This window comes from Squalius cephalus (assembly GCF_949319135.1).
Source record: "Squalius cephalus genome assembly, chromosome: 11".
In the NCBI taxonomy this organism is placed as follows: Eukaryota; Metazoa; Chordata; class Actinopteri; order Cypriniformes; family Leuciscidae; genus Squalius; species Squalius cephalus.
In genome coordinates, this window is record NC_137132.1 from 8,807,958 (window position 1) to 8,827,957 (window position 20,000).

The window sequence follows — 20,000 nt, forward strand, 5'->3', positions numbered from 1 at the left end:
CAATAAAAAGTCGCTGCCGCTGAAGCTATTCGAGCTCAGTCCCATCGCGGATTTTTCAAGTGATAGTCAAAAGATAAACTGCTGCTACCTCTTTCTTGGTATTTGCTTGTCGAAATTGCTAGCCATTTTTCATAATACATTTCACACAATTATACATTTATACCTTTATTATATTATTACTTATCCTATTAAATTTTTTATAATATTATTAGTAATAATTAAAACAATAATTATTAAAATAATTAAAAATAGCCTATATATTATTAGTATTATTATTATTATACTTTATTATATTATTATTTATACCTTTATTATATTATTACATTTATACAATTATACCTAACTCTGCTGGCCATTGAGAGGACACTGGTCAAGTCACTGGAAAAGACAGCTAGTTGGAACGATATAGGGTCACAGAGCATTTTCTTGAAAAGGAACGTTGGGCAGAATTTACGTATAAATAAATGGACAATTTTTATGATGTAGGCCGAAAATGAGCTTCCCCTCTTTGAAAGACTAGCAACCGCCACTGGATAGCACGAATGATAATATCTCGTATCATTTATACGCCAAAACGAGTTTTAGCGTAAATATGGTACGCAGTTTTCGCGTGCATATGATACGCACTTTATGGCGTGTAATATGCACGCCCTCCTCACCCCTAATCCTACCCAAGGGGTTTGCAGTGCGTATCATTTGAACGCTAAAACTCGTTTTGGCGTATAAATTATACGAGAATTATCATTCGTGCTATAGATACGCACTTTCATGAGATTGTGTTGGTCTGTCTGTCTGTCTGTCTGTCTATCTATCTATCTATCTATCTATCTATCTATCTATCTATCTATCTATCTATCTATCTATCTGTCTATAGTTATATCTATCTATCTATCTATCTATCTATCTATCTATCTGTCTGTCTGTCTGTCTGTCTGTCTGTCTATCTATCTATCGTTCTATCTATCTATCGTTCTATCTATCGTTCTATCTATCCATCCATCCATCCGTCCGTCCGTCCGTCCGTCCGTCTGTCTGTCGATAGATCTATCTATCTATCTATCTATCTATCTATCTATCTATCTATCTATCTATCTATCTATCTATCTATCTATCTATCTATCTATCTGTCTGTCTGTCTGTCTATAGTTCTATCTATCTATCTATCTATCTATCTATCTATCTATCTATCGTTCTGTCTATCTATCTATCCATCCGTCCATCCGTCCGTCTGTCTGTCTGTCTGGCATTCCATCCATACATCCATCACTTCTATCTACTGTATCTATTAAAATGTACATCATTTATATTACATGCATACAAGAATGTTCTGTATTCTTGATGTTCTGATTTCATCTGAAGATCGGCTAAAAGGAAATTCCTACTGTGAAACATCTCTCATACCTGCTCTAATTTCCAGTGGAATTCAGCCGGTCTGAAGGAGTGTGTGTGTGTGTAGTCCGTCCTCAGCAGGAACACCAGCCTGCAGTTATGCACATACAGAGAGTAATGGTGTCGGTTCATCTCTGAGAGAGATAGAGAGACAAAGAGAGCGCAGACAGGTCAAGAGACAGACAGAGAATACAATTACCTCTTGACATACAGGATAATATCTCTAAATTGAACCTGAGGGGAAAGAAATGGCACCATTTGGTGTGTGTTTATCTATATAGAGATCCTGACAGGAGAGGATTGTGAACTTAACAGGGTTTGAAGAAGTGCTCCAATCGTCCACAATAAATTAAATTCTGATCTTAACTGTGTCCTCTTCAACACTGCTGAAAAGACCAGCGTGAACCTCCATGCTGGTCCTCCTGACTGGTGTTTGCTGGTCAGTGCTGGTTTAGTGCTAGTATAGCCAGTAGACCAGCAAAGATTTTCTAGTAAAGGCAGACCATGGAAGTTTTGGGTTGCTATATACCAATTATTTTTTTCCAGTGTGAAATACAAAAGCTTTCTAGAAAGCTGCTCTTTCCCATGCAATTACGGAGGTTATGAAGTAATTGCCATTATTATGGGGTACTTAAATATCAGTTCTGTCTCAGATGTTTCTTCCAACATTCCTTAGGGCTACTAGAAATAGACACAAATTAGTTATTGGTTGAAAGATACTGAAATATATATAATTTTATTTTATATATATACATTTTAAATCTTTAATTTCAATCATTATACTTGTACTTTATACTTTATTTATATCTCTCTTCTGAATCTACAAAACAGTTTGGAACTTATTCATTATAAGAAATATGAAAGGTATGAAAACTCACTATTAAATCTTGTTACTGTTGGAGAAACAACTATAATTTCCTTTTCCTACATGCAGCATCCATGAGCTTTTTTCCCCCTATCTCCTCTCTAATCTTTTGTTCTCTGTGTCTCACCGGTTTTGTCAGAGTTGCAGAGCAGCGTTTCTTTCTCAGCCCTCTGTCCTGGACTCGGCCCGTGCTTCATCCATGTTGTTATGGTGAACTGGTCAGTTAGATTCTGCGGGACGGCCCAGTCTGGTATCTTGGCAGCTTGACGACCATCAAACTGGTATGTGAGGTCACTATCCCGACCGCTTTCCGTCACGAGAGTCGCCGTCCAATTAAAAGCGCCGCTGGGGGCCGGAAGCAAATCTGTGCTGCCTGATGAAGCTCCTGTGATCAGTGAGTTCAGAGAGGAAATCATCATTTAAACACAGATCACAGTTGTGGAAGTTTAAATCTGTAATTTGACAAGTCCCTTGTGCATGACTCGTGCTGACTTTGACATTCAAATGACAGTTTTGATATTCGTACAGAATTCCATAATTAATAGGGTAATCTGTATTTCTTTATTACAGCAAAACGAATATTGAACACACTCCCACACTGTAAAAAAAAGTTGCTGCTTTAAATTTTTAAGTGCAATCAACTTAAATTACATTAAACTGACTTTAAAAAATGAGATGAGTCTTGTATAACAATTTAAAAAAAAATGTCTTACCTTATTTTGATAAGTTAAAGCAATGAAAAAACATGTTGTCATAACATCTATCTATCTATCTATCTATCTATCTATCTATCTATCTATCTATCTATCTATCTATCTATCTATCTATCTATCTATCTATCTATCTATCTATCTATCTATCTATCTATCTATCTGTCTGTCTGTCTGTTTATCGGTCTATCTATCTATCTATCTATCTCAAATGTAGATGTTTAAGTCATTTGAACTTAAATTACATTAAACTGACTTTAAAAAAATTGATGAATCTTGTATAACATAATTTTTTTAAATTGCTTAACTTATTTTGATGAGTTAAAACAATGTAAAAACATGTTGTTATAACATCTATCTATCTATCTATCTATCTATCTATCTATCTATCTATCTATCTATCTATCTATCTATCTATCTATCTATCTATCTATCTATCTATCTATCTATCTATCTATCTATCTATCTATCCATCCATCCATCCATCTCTATCCATCCATCCTTTATTTAATTTATATATATATATATATATATATATATATATATATATATATATATTAGTCATAGGAGGAGAAATCTTAAGATGACTTCATTTTAACTATTGCTTTGTGTAGGATATTGTTACCACACCATCATTTGAACATCATTTATGACACCATTAATTTGTGAATTAATTAATCCCCTAGACTTTAATTCAGTGGACGCTGACATGAGTCATGTGAAAATGACCGTTAGTCTTCTTGAGGATCTGTGATATGAGCTCAATATCTGTGTTTTACAGCTTAATTTGTAGCTTCACAATACAATCCCTCTAATATGGATGAAGTCTGGGAAAAAAATTACACTGATAATGATTCTGTACTGAGACACATACCTATTCTAGGACAAGGGTGGAGGTTTTGTCTGACTAGTTTAGCCCTCAGGCACATTTTGTAATTAAACCGGCCGAAGAGAAATGAGGAAACGTGCAATGGAATAAATAGCTGTTAATCATACCGCAAAGCTTCTGTAAGGATCTCTCAGCGTACGACTGTCTGTCACAGCCTCTTCCATCACCACTGCTTTCCAGGTCCACTGTGGTCCTAATCCAGGACACAGATCCCTCACATGTCTCCAGGTGCATCTTGGGAAATAACAGCTTACTGCCTGTTCCTGGTTCATAGTCGACAAGCTTGTTCCAGCCTGGAGAGAAAAAACGTTGGGAAATGCTTTGATAAGCAGCTAAAGTATTGGTAACAGAAAGAGCGATGGCAGGAAAACATTACAGTTAACATCACTGAGCTGGAAAATGAAGAGATATTGAGGTCACAGTGTTTCCCAGACTTCAACACGATTAACAACTCAATTTTTACTAAACATATCTGAGACATAACCTGCATTTTAAATACCCCTCGAAGAGAATACAACCTTCTGTTGTGCATTAGCCAAAACATTCAGGAAAGAAGTTAAAACTTACTGGCACAAATACTCCGGCGGTATCATGATAAAGGGATGGTGTCAGATGGTAATTTCGTTACCATTAAGATTATCATGGTATATAGTGTCCAAAAAACGTGCTAATGTTTTGTACTACTTTGCATTGCCAGCTAAATCATAATAGACAACTGTATTAAAGTCAAACTGTTCATAATCCATTTTACTTCTGTAATCTGGTGTATTTTAGTATATTCAACAAGAAAAAAGGCATAATTTAACATTCATTTGATTGTGTTCAAGTTCACTTAAATAGGTAAAATTGAAGTTTACTTAGTTCATTTTAGTTGCGACTGCATGAACTGTGTTGGATTTTTAGTTCCCAGCATTGTTTTGCATAGGACTGATTTGTTGAAATTAAGTGTTAATTCTTGAAAGAGAAAGGCCAATTTGTGTTTAATGTTCTATTATGTTGGACATTTTTTGTGGTTACCATTGTGTTGAAGAGCTTGTGGCTATAGGTTGTTGTCGGATGGTTAAATCATAACTATGGCGTTTGTTGCTCCATTCAATAAACACAGCTTTGCTAATGTCAGAGCAGTGACAAACAAAAAATGTATGTCTTGATTCAGATAAATCAAATTCGTATAGGCACTTGCCTTAAAAATGTTAGTAAAATCAAGTTATGTACTTATTCACTTTAATTTTAAGTAACTCGTTTCAGATATTTACCTTTAGAAAATTGAAAAACCTTGTCTTAATTAAGTAAACTTACTTTATTACGTAATATACACATTATATATAAATTAAAGTGTATATAAAGTAATAAAGTAAGTTTTTACTTTTTTTTTTTTTTGTCCGCCAGGTGAAATGTTGTGGTTATAGCCTAATATTGTATAATGCATTATTTTGTCCACCATATTACATTTTTTCAGGCTGTATTGTGTTTAATGAATTCTATAGCCAGTGGTTATTTAACTTGAAGTTATGGGTGAAAAATTAAAACGACGGACATGTAAACATGTATTCACACACAGACCACACAAATTTTAGCTCACACTTTGAGCTGTTGGGTTAGAGAATATGGAGCTGAAAATGATTGTTTTTATGCATGGAGTGAGCCTTAAGGTACATGTCCACCCCTGCTGAATTATTTACCCTTGCTTATGAGACACAACGGGAGCTGTTTACTTCTCTTTCTCCTTCATGCTTTTTTATGTCAGATGTGAAAAATTGGCCTTTCCTCCAGTTTTCATCATCCAGTGGCCTGGAAAAAAGTGGCCTGAAGCTTCGACTGAATGCGAGTGTGTGTCTGTGTGTGTACAGTGTCTCCAAACACACCTGAGGGACAGTCACATCAGAGACGCATCAAAGTGCATTCTGGGAGACACAGTCCAGACCAAAGTTTACTTGACTTTATCCATTGGGAATTGATTGGATGGTGAAAAAGGGCAGTTGAAGTGGAGGAAAAAAGAGGGTTTGATTATGTCAGCTGACAAAGAAAGTAGTCTCAGTGGGGAAAGCAAGTTATTGCATTTTAATGAAAGGTTCAAAGAAACTTTTTTGCCTTTGGAATAACATGCAAAGATAAAAGTGCACAATAAGACCAGGGACATGTATTAAAACGATGAAATATCTGTTATTATTAACTCACCCTCATGTTGCATGATATTTTAAAGAACGTTGACTTTCATTGAAAAAGTTTTTCACAAAAGAAAGAAAGTCATACTTTTGGAATGAAATGAGGTTGAGTAAATGATGAACTATCCCTTTAAGCTTATAAATAGGTTCAATGTTGACTTGTAAGAGGTCCTATTTTCATATCCATATTCTCAGTTTTGATTTAATTTGAGGTTGTTTTCACAATTTGATTGTTTGATATGATCTAGAATTTGATTCTTCATAATTTTGTCCTCATAGGTCTAGATTTTCACATTGTAGTATGTGTCTCAAAACGACAGTATGTTGATCAGCGAGTTTTGCTTTCCAATGTAAGTACTAGCGATGGCTGTTTTACCACTACAGCTAGGAAACGACTCATGAGGAGAAGATAGCAAAAATGGAAAGCGATTTTAAACATAATTATATGCTTTTGTTTAATTTTACTTCTCAACATGCACAGAATGAAAGTCGTCTGTCTGCTCGTGTCAGTGGAAAGACTGCGAGAGAATGCAAGCTGCTTAGCGAAGGCAATTTCTGCAGAGACAAGCAGCAATGAAAAAATGCATTATACAATATTAGGCAAAATACATGATACTGATAGGAGTTGACTTCCGTGAACTAGGTCAGATTGCTTTTATACTAAAGCTTATTGGAGTTTGCATGAACCCTGAATGTATATGAATGCAAATGCCAAATGCAAACATCAAACTATTTTTTTTTTGCATTAAAGGGGTCATGAACTGAGACATAAAAATTTTCTTGAGGTTTTGACATATAAGAGGTCATCATATTATAAGAATATCCTGGAAGTTTCAGAACTGAAAACGTCCTTGTTAGTCCAAAATCAGCTTTTATTGTTACTAGGCCCAGTGAACGACTCATCTTGGAATGTGCAAGCTATTTCTGCAATGCTGTTGACCAATCATAGCAGTGGGCGGTTACACTGAAGTCACAGCAGACACGCCCCTTCAAACAGAGTGTTCAAATCAGAGGCTAAAATCAGGGTAGGAAAATGCCTTTTATTTCTAAATTATGACAATTTTTTAAGTAAAATTCATACTAACATTATTATTGCACCCCAGGAAACATTATGAAACAATTCAACAATGCAGTTCATGACCCCTTTAATAATTGCAGCCATAATCAATAAAAATGTCTTTAGAAGAAAAAAAAAATGCACTTGAAATTCAACAAAATTCATAAGGTCAATGCTAATAGTGAAACATTAACTGCATCAGGCAAACAGCATATGTTTTGTGAAATTAGTTTATAAAACAAGCCTAATTTACATAAAAAGTGTTTGCATTGAAAATAATGGCAATTACTTAAAAGAGGTAATAATATGCCCTTTTACAAAGTCTTGATTTTGTTTTTGGGCTCTACTAGAATATGTTTTCATGCTTGAATGTTCAAAAAACACCTTATTTTGCCCATATTCTCCATTGTTGGAGCTCCTCTCTGTCTGTCAGTAACGCTCTGTTTAGTTCCTGTCTCTATGAAGCCCCTCCTTCTGAAAAGCGCAATGTGCTCTGATTCGTCGGCTGGATCAGTGTATTGTGATTGGTCAAGTGCTTCGAGCTGTTTCACAAATGTCACGCCCCTTCCCATAACTGCGAGTTTCAACACAGTACTAACTAACTCAAGCAGGCCCCGCCCCTTTATTTTTGCATATACCTTGGGTGGGAATTATTTAAATGAAGAATATTTTGACGTGTTCGTTCCCGTAAGAAACTCAAGACTACATTGTAAGTGTTTCAGGGAGTTCCGAAACAGTGACACTGATATAGAGAATAACTCCCGCTAGAGGCACTTTGTGCTTTGTAACTTTGCAGACCTTTTTCATGCTCAAACAGCAACACTAAAGAAAGATGAACATGTAAAAAAACATAATTGGTCCTCTTTAAATTTAAATGCGGTTTACGCGGATGAAGACATATTTGTGCTAAAATAAAGTTTAATTGGATGCATAGCCTTCAACATCAACAAAATAATAAATGGGGAAGCATATTTTCTTCTCATTTAAATGTTGCTTTTTGTCATTTGTTATTTTATTTAGTCTTTCCCCGCTGTCAGCGATCCAGTTGAGCGCTGCTGCGTTAGACTCAAAGCACGTCTTGCTGTAGTAAAAAAGATACCAGGAGCTTTAAAAGAAGCGCATAATGCATCAGGCTGGCTATCATATGAAAGTGTGTGTGTGTGTGTGTGTTAATTCTGATGTAAGCCTCTTGCTGCAATTGAAAGCAAAAAAGAAAGCACAAACCTACTGGAAAAAGATGGAGAGAGAGAGAGACAGGAGGGGGTCAACACTATATTGAGTTTAAAAGCAAACAAAAATAGCTTCAAGGGAAAGAAAGAGATGGACAGAAATTGACGGGAAATTCTAAGCATCTGGATTTACATTCCCAGAACTGTATTTTCTGTGTTTACTCCTCATTTTTATACAAAATTCAATGGATTCATTGTGCATGTGAGCGTTGAATATGCATCTCATTCCCATTAACTTAGGTGTGAATTTAAGTCAACATGCACATACACACTAGTCACTGTATGAAGCATAGTCACACAAACTGAGGCGCTCTCATAAACTGTCCTTTTTCTAGTAATATGAGTGATACGTTTCAGAGAATTTGGATGATTCATTTCAATGAACCAGTTCAACCAAATGATTCACAGATTTGAATCTGAAGGGTCTGTCTGAGTCACCAACTTTTGTTTAGTTTATTATTAAACATGCAGTTTCTGAGCACATTTATATGAAATAGGTTATATGATAATAGAGTATGACATAATTATCATTGTTGTTATTTTTAACTAAATCTTAAAAACGTGTTAACTTAAAAGTTTTTGTTAATTTAAATAAAGCTGAAATCAAATCAAATATTAATATTATTTGAAAAACTTAATTAAATTTTGCCTCAGCAAATAACTGAAATAAAATAAGTTGAAGTACTACAATTAGCTTGTACAAAAAACACTGAAATTAGTGAATTAGCTTCCTCGAAAAGTCCATTACATCATGATATCTTCCCAGATGGACCACTGCAACCCGATTTCCAGAAATTGCGTAAAGTTATATTTCAGCCATTTTCATGTGCAAAATGCATCTGAGACCAAACCATACTGAAATCTTACCCTGCCATCCAGGCTTGCAGACAGGTTTTACATGTATGTGTACGACAGCGTCCTGCGCCGCTCTCTTCTGACCGCAGTCGAACGCTGTCACGCGGATTTTATAATGTGACTTCTGATCAAAGCTCAGACTCTCTGTGTTCCTGATGTTACCTGCACACAAACACACACATTTAAATACAGAAGACAGCAAAGTGAATGCATGTGTGTGTGTGTGTGTGTGCTAACCGTTGCGGTCTATAGCGAAGGCCGTGTCGTGAGAGGTGATCTGGTAGTTGCAGATCTGGCTGTACTGTGGAGAACAGTCCTGGTCTGACGCCTGAACCTGCAGAATACTGTCAAACACTTTCCCCTCCGTCACCGAGCCGTGATACTCCAGCTGACCGAACACCGGGGGAAACTCGTTCACATCTCCCACTTGCACATGCACCGCAGCCCTGAGAGAGAGAAAGAGGCTGTTATTTTATTCTGCATTGTCCAGGATGCTTCATGTTTTGGGATGCATGATATATCGGCCACCATATCGGTATATATGTTGATTATTTATGTTATCGTTAAGAAAATTGGGGTGATATGTTAAAGCCGATAAATAATGGAATATTTCCTTCAGCTGAGACACTTCAGATGCGCACTGTTCGCCATGATGGTTTTGAATTGCCTGAGATATGATGGGAATCACTTCAGAAATTAAAATACAGTCAAGTGCAACATGTGCAACAAGTCTGTCATAAAATTATAATGAGAACATCATTATAATTGTGTGGTTGGGACATGGCTTTTAATGGTGAGACTTTTGTTATTGTTATCAAAAATTATCTTAAAATTTGGATTTAGATTTATCGGCAAATATATATTGGTTATCGGCTTTCAAATATAAAGAATTATCAGTTATAGGTATCGACCAAAATGTTCATATCGTGCATCCCTACGCATGTTCTCAATTATGTTTCATTTAAGCATCAATTTCTGTCTCAGATGTTTCCATTAAATGTTTGATTCTGTTGCAGTATTTATTAGTGTTGAAATGGCTTTTTTTTGGTCACACTTTAGATTAGGGTCCAATTCTCATTAACTACGACTTTTGCCTCAATAAACTCCTAATACTGCTAATTAATAGTAAGGTAGTTGTTAAGTTTATGTTGTAGAATGTAGGATGTAAAATATGATCATGCAGAATAAGGCAATAATATGTGCTTTATAAGTACTAATAAGCCAGTACCATATAATATGCATGCTAATAAGCAACTAGTTAATAGTGAGAATTGGACCCTAAACTAGTGTGTTAAAAGAGTGTTTCTGTTATATATATATATATATATATATATATATATATATATATATATATATTTGTTTGTTTATATATAGTGCAGTAGTGGAAGTGATGTCTGGCCTAGGAAAAGTGACATCTGTACCATATATTCAAATATTATATAAAAAAAAATTAGGGCTGTCAAACGATTAATTGCGATTAATCGCATCCAAAATAAAAGTTTGTGTTTACATAATATATGTGTGTGTATGGAGTATAATTATTTTCTATATATAAATACACACACATGCATATATATTTAAGAAAAATGTGTTATTTATATAAAAAATATTTATATATAATATAAATTATATATAATATAAATATATATACACAGTATATACATGCAAATATTTCTTAAATATATACATGCATGTGTGTGTATTTATATATAGAAAATAATTATACACCGTACACACACATATATAATGTAAAAACAAACTTTTATTTTGGATGCGATTAATCGCGATTAATCATTTGACAGCCCTAAAAAAAATGTGTTCATAGTTGTGCTTGGATTCAGTTGTTTTATTTGTGATAAAGCAATGAAACATGCCAGATTGTGCAGACATTTCTAATTTTCGTTTTAAGTTTTTGTAAGTTTAGGATTTTCATCATTTCATCAGTATTTATATTTTGTTTTATTTCAGTTCTATTTCAGTCACTGAACATGGATTTTAATAGATTTTGTTTGATTTTTCGTCAACAATAGCCATGTTTACATCTAAAGTTGGAATTTTAACTTGTGCGCAAAACTGGAATATCAAATAAAACATTTGCGAATACTGTTTCCATCCTGGAAAATTGGTGCAAAAGATCTGTAATAAAAGTGGAAGTTTCTGCAGTGAGGGAAGCAAATGTTTTTCCTCCATCATTAATGACTTGCGTCTCAGAGCGTACAAACGAAACGCAATAAACAGTCATTTTATCTGTCGTTTAGATGCTGGTGTTTGTGATCGAATAGAATTAAACCAAATCATTCTCATGACAGACTCATGCTCAGGTGTTTCAGAATGAACAAACCAACATTGTAGATGCTGTGTGATGTGATTGGTCCGCTGGTTAATGTGTTTCCATCGTAGTTTATTAGCATTTCTTCTTATCAAATAAAAAATGTATCCGCCTCAATTCAGAGTAAGTTTTTTTTATGCGCATTTTTAGAATTTAAGAGTTTATATCCCAATATCCCAAAATGTGCATAAAATTGGTGGATGGAAACATGGCTATTAACAAGAATGTTAAAAAAAAGACTTCAGGACATGTCTTCTGTAGAGCAGATGCCACTTATTTCTCTAAATTCTCTAACTTTCCTTCTCTACAGATTTTTATAAACCCATTAAAATTGTGACTGTCAGGGTGTGTTTATCAGGAATGGAGAATTTTAATTTGTGATTTTACTGGAACGTAGCATGATGGCGCGCCACAGATTTGATGGCTGAGTTAAATGTGTATTTGTAGAGGGCCTGAAATGAAAAACAGCAACTGCAGTGCATTTTAAATCACATTTTTCAGGTTGACAGTCACAATCCTTCAAGAAATATTAAATCCCAAATACTCCAAATCGTCTCTCAAAGACTTCTGCTTAAGAAATAATACTTAAACTGACTTTAAAGAAAAAGGATATTTGATTTTTATTTTTAGTAGACTGTCTACTTAATAATTGAATGACTGATAGTTGACATTTAGTTGCAAAGTTACTTATAGTTAGTAGAATGTCTAAAGTGGACTATCGAAATAAAGTGTAAATGACGCATTGAGTGAAATAGTTTCCCTATCTTACTAATACTTGTGTTTGTAATTCATGAGAACTGATTTGCGTCCGGATCTGAACTAATTATTGCGTTCTGCTTTAGACGAGACGCGCGTCTTCTCTCAAGAGAAAACTCTCCAAAAGCTCCACTCGTTCTCCATCACTGTCCAGGAGAAACAGTGAGATCTCATTTGTGATTTCCTTCTCTTGCAGGTCATTATGTCTTAGAAAAGTCTTCGGGGAGAGAAAGATATTTTAAAAACTTAAAAAAAAGTGCCTCAAGGTATCCTCACGGCCAGTTCTGACACACTTTTGCAAGCTGAAAATACCAAAATAACAAGCTTACATCATTCGTGTCAAAGACAGCGTAGAAAAGTGAGCAACACTTTGCAAAGGGCAAAAGCTTCTGACAAATGACAGGATAATAAACACCCCTGATAATCTGGTATAATGTTAAAAACCAGAACATACGCACACACACACATTAATGCGTTAGGGATGAAATCTATAGTAAAGCAGTGTGATTTTGCAGCTTTACTGCCCTTTAGAGTCTAATATCTCACTTTAATCCTTTATCCGTGCGTGTGTGTGTGTGTGTGTGTGTGTGCTGTATCGGAGATCAGAGCTGTCAGAGCCGGATAGAGTAATCCTGTACGGATTAAAGAGATACAGAGTAATGAGGAAGGTCCCTCTCTCTCTACTCTTCTTTTCTCCACGATTTCTCCTTTTATCATGAACCTTGTTTTTCTCTGGCTCATTCGCAAATGTCTTTAGAAGTGTGATTTTGTTTCAAAGGATTCCGGTTTAGCTCACTGCATTAGCTCTATTAGACACATTTCTATGGATATCTGCAGGTAAATATAGCCTCGGCTCAGTGTTTGTTTGCAGTTTGCAGGTCTGCAGGTAAACAGGTTCATTAACATGAGCTCTTAAAAGCTTTTAATGCCTCAAGGTCAGTCACCTGATGATTACAGCACTAAGATGAAAAAAAACTTGATTTTTGAGTGGCTGTTCAGTTCAGTATCATGTACAGCTATGGTAAAAAATGATATAGATGCACAGATGTATCAGACGATTTTTGATCAATTTAAAACCATCTGCATTTTGGCTATAGCATGAAAAAGGCATGCAGATATAACATATAAATAACTTATTAATGAACTGTGTGAAGGCACTGAGTTGTGTAATGTCTTATAGTGGGGGAAAAGCTTTTTTTATTTTTTATATTTCGCTTATATAAAGATAAATGGATCAAATCCATGTTCAATGAAAATGATTTAAAAATGAAATGAATAAATGAAATGAATAAATGAATATTTTAAAACATGATCAAAATCTATTTAAATGACAATAGTTCAAATACGCGAGTGACAAATATCGTTATCGGTGTTAAAATCGGTATCCGTATCTTCCAAAAAATCCTATTGGTACATTCCTAGTATATAGTGCAGTAAAAGTTTGTACACATTTCTAAATATGTTTTCATCCACCTATTTTTATGCAGATTTTGGGATAGCTAAATTCTAAAAACCGGCATAAAAAACGTATGCGCTTAATTGAGGCAGATCATTTTTTATCTGATAAAAAGACATACGCATAAACTATGAGGGAAACACATTTACTAAATAAATCTCTTGATGTGCAACAAAAAACAGAGGATGTGATTGTGTAACTGGACTAACAAGTGGATCAGTTTCACTGCACAGAATCTCAGATGTTGGTTTGATCATTCTGGAGAATGATTGGTTTAATTCCCTCCCAGAAGCGTCTCAAATGATTCGCGTTCCCAAACACCAGCATCCGAACGCCAGATAACATGACAGCGTTTATTGTGTTTCATCCACGCGCTCTGAGACACAAGTCATTTATGATGGAGGAAAAAAGAGCCACAGTTTCTTCCCTGATTGCACTTCCATTTTTATCATTAATATTTTGTGCCAATTTGGAGATGGAAACTGTGCTTTATTCTCACACGTTTTATGCGATATTCCAAATTTCCGCATACGTTAAATTCGCAACTTTGGATGGAAACATAGATGCCCGATTACTAGATTAAATGTGGCCCGTGTTTCTTTATTGAAGATTATTGAGTCTGAACACTGACTGATTGCCATTAAAGGTTAGTACACTACAGACCTATTAGAATTATATGAATTCATAAATGTTATATTTAATAAAATATGTTTTCATTGTTGCGCCTTATCATTCATATAGATAAACTACTGTATAAAAGTAAATAAGGATTTAATTTGAGCAATTTTCAGCAAGGATGCATTTAAATGTTAAAGGAGTCATAACCTGCAATTTTCACTTTTCCACGAGAATCAATGTATGTTATGATTGCCTAACGATTATACACTGGCCGGGAAGCCGATATTTAAAAGTGAAGCGTTTGTTTACCTCAGGGTAAATAAACCAGCGCGCGTGCACGCGCCATGACGTCATGACGGGGCAGGATATACCATATATGGACACCGCAAACCTATGCCGCGGGAAGCCCGCCCCTCTCCCCCTCATATTCAGTTCAGTCGAGAAAGATGGAGAAACGAGTACACACATGAGTTGCTCTGTGGTTGACTGCCACAAACAACATGTAAATGTGTTTTCTCTACCAAAAATGGACCAAACTATCAGGGACCAGTGGATGAAATTCATTTTTAATGACGCTGTCCCAACAACCCTTTCAACTGGCTTATCGTTAGGAGTCTGCGCTAAACAGTTCACACAGGAATCATACACAAATTTGGGGCAATATCAGGCGAAGTTGGCCTCGAAGCTCTGTTTGGAAAAAGGTGCAATTCCAACCATCAGAGACTTGCCTGAAATTGAAACGGTAAGACTGAGTTTTTATTGCTCTACTGTGTGTAACAAACAGCAGCTAACTGCTAATGCGGCTATTGTATGCTAGCGGGAGTATTAGCTTCGAGGTAAACATGGGGAATGGCTGCTAACGTTACTTTGCAAACAACAAATGACTGAGATCATCATGAATTCGGTTATTGTATATTGCCGGTCGCGGCCAGGGGTGCGTTTCCCGAAAGCATCGTTGGCCAACTATGGTCGTAAGTTCATCGCAATGTCCATTGAACTCTATTGGTAACGACGGAACTTGCGACCATAGTTGGCCAACGATGCTTTCGGGAAACGCACCCCTGGTCGGGTTCATTCATAACTTGCGCCATGATGTCATTTTGGAATGATATGCTAAAGCGTTACCTGCGTTGTCAACCCCCCTCCTTCCTGCAACCAATCAACGCGCCCCTCATTTGCATTATTAAAATGACCGTCCACGACAGCCAAAATATCGCATCAGATCTCGCGAGACAATAATGCCTTCAGAAATAAGGGTCTGAGGAGCTCTGTGTTTATTTTTTTTCCACTTTTCTTTTTTAGAAGGGCCTGAAAGACTATAATACAGCAGTAGGTATCCAAGGTAATACTAGGTTATGACTCCTTTAAATGAATTACGATTAAGAATTAAGATTGAATTAAAATTGAATTAAGATCTCTATTAATAAATAAATGCTGTTCTATTAATCAAAGAATCCTAAAAAAAATGTTTCAGTTTAAAAATATGAAGCAGCACAACTGTTTTAAACATTGATAATAATAACGACATTTTCTTCTGCAGCAAATCATCATATTATACTGATTTCTGAAGGGTCATGTGACTGAAGACTGGAGTAATGATGCTGAGAATTCAGCTTTGATCACAGGAATAAATTACATTTAAAAATATATTAACATAGAAAACAGTTATTTTAAATTGCAATAATATTTCAAAACATTACTGTATTTTACTGTATTGTTGACTAAACGCAGCCTCGGTGAGCAGAAGAGACTTCTCTCAAAAACCTAAACCCAAACCTTTGAATGGTTGTGTATAAATTAAAATTTAAAATCATTTTAAAATCAAACCCATTAGCAGGTGCAGGGAACCTCTAAAAGAAGAAAAAATAAAAATATCTTCAAAAGAAGAAGCTGTGAGTAACAGAGAGAGGTGAGTCAAGCACCGATGAATCATTTGAGAAATAGTTCACAGTGTTCCTTTCAAAAACATTCCCTCACAAATATGAATCACGCTGAGTTGGAGAACATGCATTTATTTAAACACACACTGACTTGTGTGATCTCTTCTCCCCGCGTCCCTCCGGCCCCGTGCCACAGTCGTGAGCTTGAATGATGAAGGTGAAGTCTCTGTGGCTCTCGCAGTCGACCGGTCCTCGGGCCCGCAGCTGGCCTTCTCCTGACGTGCTGTTCAGAACCACGGCCACGAACGGAGCGCTGAGACCCTGCACGTGAAAGCCACAGATTTCACCTACACACACACACAGAGACAAGACGACAGATTAGGACTTTCATTTCATCAGCTTCTCCGTCTGTAATCTCTGGATTGTTGCTCTTTTTAAATCCCACAAATGCTTTCCAGTGACAGCTTTAGAGAAGATCTGAAGGGGGCAAATTCTTAATGTTTGCAGCTTTTTATTGTTTTTCTACCCTTAAAATGTCCGTATAAGTAAGCAATGCAGAACCTGATTTCATGTCATCAACATCTGTTGTTGATCCTGGAACAACTTTCCAATCAGATTTGATGGACAGGTTTACAGTTTATGTCAAGTTTAGGCTTACAGTCTGGGTTTGGTGGTTCTACATCAGTGTTATTCACCTGTCATTTCCTCTGATTTTAGGGATAATTTGTGACCCTGGATCACAAAACCAGTCATAAGTCGCACGGGTATATTTGTGGCAATAACCAACAATACATTGTATGGGTCAAAATTACAGATTTTTCTTTTATGCCAAAAATCATTAGGATATTAAGTAAAGATCATGATCCAAGATATTTAGTAAATTTCCTACCGTAAATATATATATTAAAAAAAATTGTGAGTGAATGCAGCACAATCGCGAACATAAATGGACAACTTTAAAGGAGATTTTCTCAATGTTTCGATTTTTTTGCACCCTCAGATTCCATAATAGCTGTATCTCGGCCAAATATTGTCCTATCCTAACAAAACATACATCAATGGAAAGCTTGTGGATTCAGCTTTCAGATGATGTATAAATCTCAATTTAAAACAATTTAACCATGTGACTGGTTTTGTGGTCCAGGGTCACATTTGTGGGTAGGGTTAGGTTTAGGGGTAGGGATATGAATAGGACTAAATTTTTGGACAGGAATGTTGTTCCAGGATCAACAAAATATGTTGACCCATGAACATGTTTAACTCGGCAAAATCAGGACGGGCTAGTCTCTTCTGCTCACAGAGGCTGTGTTTGTTTGATGAAAATACAGTAAAATCAGTAATATTGTGAAATATTACAGTTTTTTTTAAAAGTGCTTAGACACTAAAAGTGGTACTTGAGGCTCACTCAGTGAAACCATTCACTCATACTCCTAATCTGTAGACCACGTCTGCAAAACTACAAGCACATAACGTGCTTTAAACTCAGTTTGCTATTGTAAAACAAACTTTTTGCAAAACTCTAAACACAGTTCTCTACATTAGACAAATCCCTTAAAACTAACAGCCCTTTTGTTTCATTTGGGAAACACTGGCATTTAAATGCCACAATAATTTACTGATGACCTACACCCAGTGATCATGTGTGAAAACACTGATACATAAACATCAGTGAAAATGTTTTACATTTTTCACATCTGTGTGTAGTTTGGTGTGTATGTGGCTAATCATTTCATGTTTGTGTGTAGAGTGTGAATGTTTGTTTTTAGAAGAGTTAAAAATTGTTTTGAATGAAGTCTGCTTTTGCAAGAGATGTGTGACGTTTTGAATGTTGTGTGTGTGTTTTGTGGTTGTGTGTGTAGAGTTTTGAGAAATGGAGCCATAGTTTCAAAAACTGTGTAAGCATTTTTTTAAAAATGCAATACAAAGTTTGGGGTAAGTATACAGAAAAAAAAATACTTTAAGATTTCTATTTCAAATAAATGTAACAAAAGATTAACAAAAGATTTCTATTTCAAATAAATGCTGTTCTTTTGAACTTTCTATGATCTGTTTTCAGCATTGATAATAAATAATTGATAATTGAACAACAAATCAGCATATCAGAATGATTTCTGAAGGATCATGTGACACTGAAGACTGGAGTAATGATGCTAAAAATTCAGCTTTGCTATAACAGGAATAAATTACATTTTAAAATATATTCATTTAGAAAACAGTTAGCCTATTTTAAATAATATTTCACAATATTGCAGTTTTTACTGTATTTTTGATCAAATAAATGCTGCCTTGGTGAGCAGAAGAGATTTATTAAACATTAAGCTCCACTTAAAGTCCACTTATAATGTTAGTCAAGCTGACATCATCACTGAGTCCTCATGGTAACCACCTACAATACCCTAGCAACCCCCGAAAGACTAGAAAATGGACATCAAGATGCTCACAACCACCCACAACACCCTAGAATTGTGCAGGCGAGTTTTACACCCTGACCTTTTGTTGTTTTTTTTTAAATCTAGTTATTCTTATGTGTGTGTGTGTGTGTGTGTGTGTTGAGTAAAACAGCGCTGCTGTCCGACACCGATAAGAGTATTCTCCATCTCTCCTCTCTTTCATCTTCAGAATAATCCCACATTCACCACGTATACAAAACAACAGAGAGAGAAAGTGCGAGTGAGATGCGGCAAAAAGCAGCAATCCCTTTGTTGAATAATATTTCAAAATCTTTCACTGGCTATCTTTGTGCATGTGCGAGTACAAAAGACTAAAAATGAATAATAGTGCATTCATGCACATGAAAAAAATTACTTTCAGAATGTGTGTGTTATTTCAGCTTCATTTTTATCAAAATGTAGTGATACACTAGTAAGAGGGCATACTCTTGCATTTAGCCTGTGCTATTTTTTTTTATTGTTGGTCTACATGTTTTTATAAACGTGAATTTTGTTTCATTCTGTTTTGTTCCATCTTGATGCTTTTAATGGATGTGCGAATGGCCCTTTCTGTGACAAATTGCTTACGCTTCTCTATTGTGTGAGTTGCTTTGGATAAAAGCATCTGCTAAATGCAGAAATGTAAATGTAAGTGAGCGATGTTTTCACAAAATCCAATCATAAGCTGTCAGAGGAGATGCATTAATACTAATCATAAACAGCAGTCTGTCTCTGCTGACCACTTGTGTTTGTATCACCTGAGATGAATGTTAAGTGTGAGTCGTTTATTGCAAATTATTGCAAAATAAACCCAGATAGGGTGACTTGACCAGTCTAGTATCATGCTGAGGGGGTTTATTTTGCAATAAAGAAGGGAAACTGGACATTATCTTGCCAAATAAATAAATAAATGGACTTGAAATATTGATTTGAGTTGAAATTATTTTATTATGAGAAAAGAAAGGGACCGTGGAGGGATATGAGAGATATGAATGAAGTTTTTCAGAGAGCCGTACAGTTCACACACAAACCTATAGAGGATATAGCTGGTGTGTGGTTTGGATGTAAACAGACCCCTTGATATTCCATAACTGTGATATATATATTCATGCTCTGCCAGGGTTGAATATGCTCTGATTATACACATAAATATGGATATAGAGATGACCATGACAGCGTTGGTTATATATAGAGGAATGAAAAATCAGTATGGAGCACATGAATTGAAGGTAGGACCACTAAAGGGACACACACACGCACACACACACGTGTGTGTGTGATTGACATGCTCTCCAGTATTTCCAGTAAGCTGTCAGCTGAACACAAAGCTCAAAGAGAGAGAGAAAACCCTTGAACAAAAGAATTCTCGCTCA

The 20,000-nt window shown here is 35.6% G+C and overlaps 1 protein-coding gene across 1 annotated transcript in view; it reads right to left on the bottom strand.

Moving 5' to 3' along the window:
• Nucleotides 1–20,000, bottom strand: part of clstn2b (calsyntenin 2b) — a 63,363-nt gene that overhangs the window by 29,563 nt on the left and 13,800 nt on the right. The window contains exons 3-8 of the mRNA XM_079886746.1: nt 16,350–16,545; nt 9,397–9,605; nt 9,172–9,321; nt 3,961–4,146; nt 2,382–2,639; nt 1,402–1,523 (exon numbers count right to left, since the gene is read on the bottom strand). Coding sequence (XP_079742872.1) covers nt 1,402–1,523; nt 2,382–2,639; nt 3,961–4,146; nt 9,172–9,321; nt 9,397–9,605; nt 16,350–16,545 — 1,121 coding nt within the window. The remainder of the gene's footprint in view (nt 1–1,401; nt 1,524–2,381; nt 2,640–3,960; nt 4,147–9,171; nt 9,322–9,396; nt 9,606–16,349; nt 16,546–20,000) is intronic.